Below are 7,325 nucleotides of genomic sequence, written 5' to 3'. Positions count from 1 at the left end.
CCATTTAAGGTTCCCAGGAAGTTGTTTATAATATGTCATTTGGGAATTTTTGCATGAAAATTAGGTACATACCTATAAACATTAATATTTCTTTGTTTTCTTCTTCTTCCTCCTCTTCTTCTTCTGCTGCTTCTTCTTCTCCTTCTCCTTCTCCTCCCCCTCTTCTTCTTCTGCTGCTTTTTCTTCTTCCTCCTCCTCTTCTTGTCCTTCGTCTTCTTCTTAATCCTATTTTTCTTCTTCTTCTTCTTCTTCCTCTTCTTTTTGTTCTTCCTCTTCTTCTTCTTCTTCTTCTTCCTATTTTTCTTCTTCTTCTTCTTCCACACGAAATGGTTTAACATGCCATTTAAGGTTCCCAGGAAGTTGTTTATAATATGTCATTTGGGAATTTTTGCATGAAAATTAGGTACCTATAAACATTAATATTTCTTTGTTTTCTTCTTCTTCCTCCTCTTCTTCTTCTGCTGCTTCTTCTCCTTCTCCTCCCCCCTCTTCTTCTTCTGCTTTTTCTTCTTCCTCCTCCTCTTCTTGTCCTTCGTCTTCTTCTTAATCCTATTTTTCTTCTTCTTCCTCTTCTTTTTGTTCTTCCTTTTCTTCTCTTCTTCTTCTTCTTCCTATTTTTCTTCTTCTTCTGCGGTGGACTTTGAATCTGGAGGTTGGTGGTTCAAGTCAAGTCACAAAAATTAGCGTAGTACATTAAGCGGGGAACGACATTTGTGACGAGCATTTATGCTTAACACAATTAAAATTGCTTACATAATATGTATGCCATACATTTCAATTTCATTCTCTCCCCAGATCAATGCCAGGCAATGACACCTACATTGTTCTCATCAATTTCAACTCCGTTATAGAGGAAGTGGATCTGAGCGGGAAATTTGACAACATCGCAGACTCCCTGTATGTGGCAGTCCCCAGTGTCAATTCGGGGTACAAAATCGGGTACGTACCTTTCTTTGGTTTTTCCTATATCTCACTTTTTTTCCTACTCAGTGATGTGATTTTGTTATTCCCGTTGTTGTTGTTGTTGTTGTAGCGCTGTACTGCACCCTGCACCGAGGGGGTTGATGGTCTCAAGCCAAGATTACTTGGCCCGTCCCGAAACGCAGTCAACCATCATGTTATTGTTTTTCCGCATTGTTGTTTTACCGCCTTTAGCTTTAGCCGAGTGTTGATGGCCAAATATAGAAAAAAAAAAAATGTTATCTTTATCTAGGCTGGTTAGTTAGTTGTTCCCTGCTTACCTTTAGTTTCACAGCTAGACACAAGTCTACTCTCTGTTTAACGTCCCCTAGCTAAGCTCTGTAACAAGAGTATATCTTTCAGATTCAGAGATTATGCTTTGGTTTGGTGTTTTGTGCTAGGTTACACAAAAAAGCCCACCAGAGGCTTATGTGTGGGGGTCAAACAGCCAGGATGGGTTAAGCTTCTACGAATCTAGATTGGACATACCTAGGTACATGTAGATAATTTTATCTATCTAATTTTATCATGTAGATAATTTTATTGCTTTGGTTTGGTGTTTTGTGCTAGGTTACACAAAAAAGCCCACCAGAGGCTTATGTGTGGGGGCAAACAGCCAGGATGGGTTAAGCTTCTACGAATCTAGATTGGACATACCTAGGTACATGTAGGTAATTTTATCTACAGAGCAGTACGTTAAATAATATATTTAATTGTTTCTCTCCTCATTTCTTCTGCAGACAACGTGTCGTGTCCAATCCCACTTTCGACTCGAACGCCAAAATCACTCTCCGACCGAAAGCCAGTCTGGTCCTCATCCAACCCGCGAACGGCAAACCCTACGCGGACCCTGAATACCCAAACCACCAACCTGACGCCCATCACCATCACCACGACCATAAGGACCCTCACTATAAACCCAACTCGGCCGCTAGGAACGGGTTTGGTTGGTTGGGCGCTCTAGGAGTCCTGAGTGTGCTGTTTAGGTTTTCGTAGTGGGATGAGAGTGTGATGAAATGTCCAGAGATGGTAAATGGCAGTTTCAGAACAGTCTCAGAAATTACCAAACACTTCGAAATGAACGATAAAGGGTGAGTATTCTCATCTGTTCAAGACGTTTGAGCCACAGTATGATCACTCCAACCACTAGTAAATCTTATAATAATTTATAATATTACATTAAGTACCTACTTTTAATAGTGCAATCTTATCTTCTGTGTCGCAAATCATAGTCTGGGCCAGGAATATGTAATAATTTGAATAGTTTACCCTCCTATGGTCCAGAACACAGCATCCAATAGGTGGAAGACGGCCTTATTTCAAACACAATACAACCCATTCTTCCAGCAGCTTTTATGAATGACTTCATTTTTATTTATTTTTTACGTTGAAATTTTTTACAATGTCATTTTTTTTAATCCTTTTTTTTTATCCTTGTGAAGGTTTGTTGTTCAATTTGGAGAGGTTACCAGAGCCCCGTGAGAGAATAAGGAACTTGGTCTGGAATTTTTGCGATGAGACTCATAAATTTTTGCGTGAACAACTTTTAGGTCAGGATGGATCAATTTTTTTTTTGCCCAGCCTGAGTCTTCTTATCTTAGAAACGCTAAGTCACGGTTTGTTTTTCCGCCTGGAGCGGATTTTCTCCTAAACATATGAGGTTCGTTCTCGGAGCGGCTGGCTTTCCCCTGTCCTGTCTTCCTTCTCTCTTCGATTTCGGGACGATAAGAACTGTGTTGTTGCAGTTCCTCTATCAAACTCTTTTTCTTTTTCTTCTTCTTCTTCTTCTTCTTCTTCTTCTTCTTCTTCAAATTTTATAAATCATCAAATTAAAAACACATCATTCATTCTTTAACTTTTTTCATTATTACAAATCAAATATTTCTTTTTAGGTTTCAGAAAATTAAATCCATCGCGGGCTTTATTTTTTTTAATAAAGTCACAATAATCGAGACCAAAGAGTAATGAATTTAAAACATTCAGCCCTCGTAAAAAAAAGCACAATATTTAAACAGAGAAAATACAAGGGTCAACACAATTCCCTGGATTTCAAGTACTGTCCTAAACTTATTGACAAACTTTTACAGAAAAAGATCAAGAAAGAAAGGAAGGAAGAAAGAAAGAAATGAAGAAGAAGGTAAGAGAAGGAATTAAGAAAGAAAGGAGAGAAGATGAAATAGATAGTGAAAAAGAAAGAAAAGAATGAAAAAATCTCTGAAAAAAAAAGAGAAAAGATGAAAAGAAGAAATAAAGCAAGAAAGGAAGGAAAAAAGAAAGAGCCCTGAAAGAGAAGGAAAGAAACAAAGACAGAAAGACGAAGAGAGGAAGAAAAAAAAAAGACAGAGAAAAAGAAAAAATAAATAAAATAGCTAAAAGAAATGGATAGTCCTTTGTCAGCAACCTTCTCGCGGACGGCTGTCAGCAAATGAATCATAATAGCTAAGCCAGGGCCTAACTGATGTAAACAGAAAACACATCAAATGCATGTACTATATCTCACCCTCTCTACACTCCCACCCTCCAACACCCCACACGTACCCCCACCCTAACCTAAAACATAAACCCCCATCTAAGTTTTTCTTTTCCCCATCCCACCCCTATAAGATTGTTAGTTAGACTGCAGCTAAAGGGATCTGTAGGTATAGGATTTTGGTATTTTTATTTCCTAAAAAAAAAGTCAGCCTAGTTAGCTTGGGTGGTAGCGCGTGTTGGCTTGTATGTGCTAGGCCGTTGGTTCGATTCCCGCCCGGGGCGGATTGTATCTTGTATAATCCTGCACGAATAAAGCTCGTTCTCGGAACTGCTGGGTTTCTCTTATCCTGTTTTCTTTCTCTCTTCGATTTCGGAACGATAAGACCTTAGCAGGAATTTTGTGCAAAAAAAATAATAATAATAATAATAATAATAATAAAAAATAAATAATAAATAAAAAAAACATCCATACTTCGTCTGCATAAACATCAAGTCCTCACATGGCCAGATGTCCAAAATTAGCCCTATAATAGGTAGATGTAGATCCTTGATATAATTTATCTATGGATTAAAAAACAAACATGCCCATTGCACAAGCACCTAACATATCCTTCTTTTCCACTAAAAAAAAAAAAAAAAAAAAAAAAGTTGGTGTCTCCACCATCAGAAGTTGATTTACGGAAAGTTGGCTGTGACGTAATCTTTGGCGCGATGTGTGATTTTCAACATTTCCGATGTACGAGTATATTCATTTATTCGAGAAAAAATTGTGATTTCCTCTCTGCTCTCTTTTCCTTAAAAAAAGAAAAATAGACAAACATTTTGTCACAAAACAAGAAGAAGAAGAAGAAGAAGAAGACACCCTTAACAACAATCTGCTCAGAATTTTTCTTCTTCTTTTTGAGTTTTGATTTATTGGCTGAAATTTTTCGTTCGTAAAAAGTTAAGTTTATTATTTCTGCTTCACGCTCTCTTGAAGTTCTTGTTCGGAAATTTTATTAGACGACACAATCACAATCTGGGTGGAAAAAATCCTTTATTGTGCTTTAGAAGATCTTCTTATAAACTCATAAGCCTTTAGTCTTTTTTTTTTTTTTTGAAGAGGTTTGACAGAGGGAACTAAAATTTCTTGACCCCGCCGGGAATCGAACCCGGGTCTCCCGCGTGCAAGGCGAGTGCAGTGACCACTACGCCATGGGAGCTGACTAGGAATATGTAATAATTAGCTGACTAGGAATATGTAATAATTTGAATAGGTTACCCTCCTATGGTCCAGAACACAGCGTCCAATAGGTGGAAGACGGCCTTATTTCAAACAGCATGCAGAGTACATACATCATTAAAATAAATTCTAATTATTGAACAATCATATTTACAAGCGTACAATACAGTATTCAGAAAAGGTAATGGATATGTCTTACATAGAAGTAACCAGTGGCGTCTTGTGAGATTTTAAAAAGGGGAAGCTATAAATTCATCTACAATTTGTAGATCTACTAGTGGTCATGTCCGCCACTCACACTAGTCTGACAGACTTCGGACTGTCAGACAGTTAGGTGTAGGGGCAAACAGTCCCAAAAAATGGGTTAAGCTTATATTGTTGCTCTAGCAATGTAGGTGCACCAAGGGGGGTTGATGGTCTCTAGCCAAGATTACTTGACCCGACCCGAACCGCGAGAGAGAGAGAGTGAGAGAGAGAGAGAGAGAGAGAGAGAGAGAGAGAGAGAGAGAGAGAGAGAGAGAGAGAGAGAGATGAAAGTTTTTTCACGCTTTCATAATACCTATTTTTGAAAAATGCTTTCCAATTTTGAAATATTACTGGGGGATTTTTTTTTACATTCCTTTTTAAAACGTTTTTCGATTGAGATACAATTTCAATAAATTTTCAAACGAATGTCTTCTTTTGTCACAGGAAATATTTTATTTTGTCGTTTGAAATTTATACTTGAATTTATAATAAATTGTGGTTCTAGAGATAGAGCGATCAGTGTGTGAACTATGAAATGTGAACTGTGAAATGTGAATGAGTGAATGGATCTCGTTCTTATAATATAAGATTGGCCAAGTTGACGATTTTAGAGGTTAGAAAGTTAAAATCTTAGAACACTTTTTTTTTCTTTCATTCGTTACAATGAGAGCCTGGTTGGCACACACAACAACACACATCACATTCAACACAATCAGGACAACATGAAGTAATAATTTATATATATAATATATAATATACATACCTACATATAGAGTTGTTATTATTACATGTAGGTATTATTAATATTAGACTACCTACCCTATTTTTTTCAATCTCTGAAAAACAGCCTAAAAAATTGCATATTGCATAACTAAATAGATACACGGCGTCCATACAAAATCGCCCTCTTGCAATTTGCAATCCCTGAATTTTCTGAAACCAACAATCTCAGGGCTCAGGTTCTTTTTGTGCTCTTCTTTGAAAACTCTGAAATTTTACTAGGTATCATTATATCGGGGGGAAAAAAAGGAAAAATTTTGAGAATATTTTCTGTCAAAAGAGAAAATAAAAATAAATAATCATGCTACATTATAAAATAGAGTATACAGGAAACCCACTCTCTCTCTCTCTCTCTCACTCTTACTCTTTCTCTCTCTCTCTCTTTTACTCTTCTCTCTCTCTCTCTCTCTCTCTCTCTCTGTGTGGCTTCCGTAATTTTTAGATCGTTGTGTTGTCAGTTATGGGAGAAAGAGAAAGAAATATGAAAGGAGAGAGAGAGAGAGAGAGAGAGAGAGAGAGAGAGAGAGAGAGAGAGAGAGAGAGAGAGAGAGAGAGAGAGAGAAAGTTATGTCCGGAAATATGGGCACAATGTGCTGGAGAATAGAATAGAATATGAATAGAATTTAATGGAATAGAATAGAATATCCCTTGTTTATCCTCTTAGATTGCTAGAATGAGACTAAGAAGTCCCTTTATCCTAACCAGTCTTTCGGCGACATTGTATCATTTAGCTAGGTATTTAACTGACAAAGTAAAGGTAGTTGACTGCCTTTTAACTTTAGGTCGCGGGGTTGATTCCCGGAGCAAATTTTCTCCAAAATTCTTTGGAGGTTCGTTCTCGGCTTTCTCCTATCCTGTCCTGTCCTAAATTGGCTTTCTCTTGTCCTCTCTTTCTTTTCTCTTCAATTTCGGGACCATAAAACCTCCGTTGCGTAGTTCCCTCTATCAAAAATATCTAAGTATAAAAAAAAAAATCTCTTCAATTTCGGGACGATAAGTCCTCTTCTTTGTTACAATACCCTCAATGAAACCTCTTTTTTCTGAACTCTGATGGGTTTTCCTTTTGACGAACCTCTTTTGGGGGGGGGGGAAGAAAAATACAAAATTTTCGACCCTACTTCCTGTGAATCCTGCGAAAAATTTTCGTCCTTTCTGTTCCTGCAGATGAAGTGAGAGAGGAAATTTGTGTGTCTTCCTTCTCATCCTTTCTCCTTTTGCTTCTATTTTCTCCTTCTTCTTCTCCTTCCTTCTACATCTCCTCCTTCTCCTCCTTATTTCCCTCTTTCTTCTTCTGAGTTTTTTTTGCATCAATTGTTCCCTTCTTCTTCTTATCTTCTTTTCTTGCTAGAAAGAAAAAAGAGAAGAAAGAAGAAGGAGAAGTCTTTTGTCCCTTCTTTATTTCTCCTCTCCTTCTTTTCTTCTTCATGTCTTTCTACTTTCTACTTCTCCTTTTCAATCTTTTTCTTCCACTTCCCCTACTCCTCAAATTTCTTTTCCTACCTCTCTTCTTCCTTCTCCTCTGTTATTTCCTCCTCCATTCCATGAACTCTTACTCTTGTCTCGTCCTGTCATCTCCAAGAAGTGGACATGGACATCTCCATGACAAATGGAGTTTGAAGAAACTGTGGATGTATCTCTACCCCCC

At 37.5% G+C, this 7,325-nt stretch overlaps 1 protein-coding gene across 1 annotated transcript; it reads left to right on the top strand.

Moving 5' to 3' along the window:
* Positions 1 to 770: 770 nt before the first annotated feature.
* Positions 771 to 2,097, top strand: LOC103511229. The gene is made up of 2 exons (XM_008475948.2): positions 771 to 939; positions 1,701 to 2,097. Exons 1-2 carry the CDS (start codon positions 800 to 802, stop codon positions 1,954 to 1,956), a joined length of 396 nt encoding a protein of 131 aa, XP_008474170.1. The 5' UTR covers positions 771 to 799; the 3' UTR covers positions 1,957 to 2,097.
* The last annotated feature ends 5,228 nt before the right edge of the window (positions 2,098 to 7,325 follow it).

The sequence above is a fragment of the Diaphorina citri genome, unplaced genomic scaffold (assembly GCF_000475195.1).
Source record: "Diaphorina citri unplaced genomic scaffold, Diaci psyllid genome assembly version 1.1 scaffold690, whole genome shotgun sequence".
Classification (NCBI taxonomy): domain Eukaryota; kingdom Metazoa; phylum Arthropoda; class Insecta; order Hemiptera; family Psyllidae; genus Diaphorina; species Diaphorina citri.
The sequence above is the reverse complement of the archived record's forward strand: the minus strand, read 5'-3'. Positions and strand labels throughout refer to the sequence as shown.

Bases quoted from the DNA above. Each gene is read 5' to 3' on its own strand.
- LOC103511229 (XM_008475948.2), top strand. From the start codon at position 800: ATGCCAGGCAATGACACCTACATTGTTCTCATCAATTTCAACTCCGTT. The intron at 940-1,700 runs GTACGTACCTTT...TTTCTTCTGCAG, and splicing joins AATTCGGGGTACAAAATCGG to ACAACGTGTCGTGTCCAATC.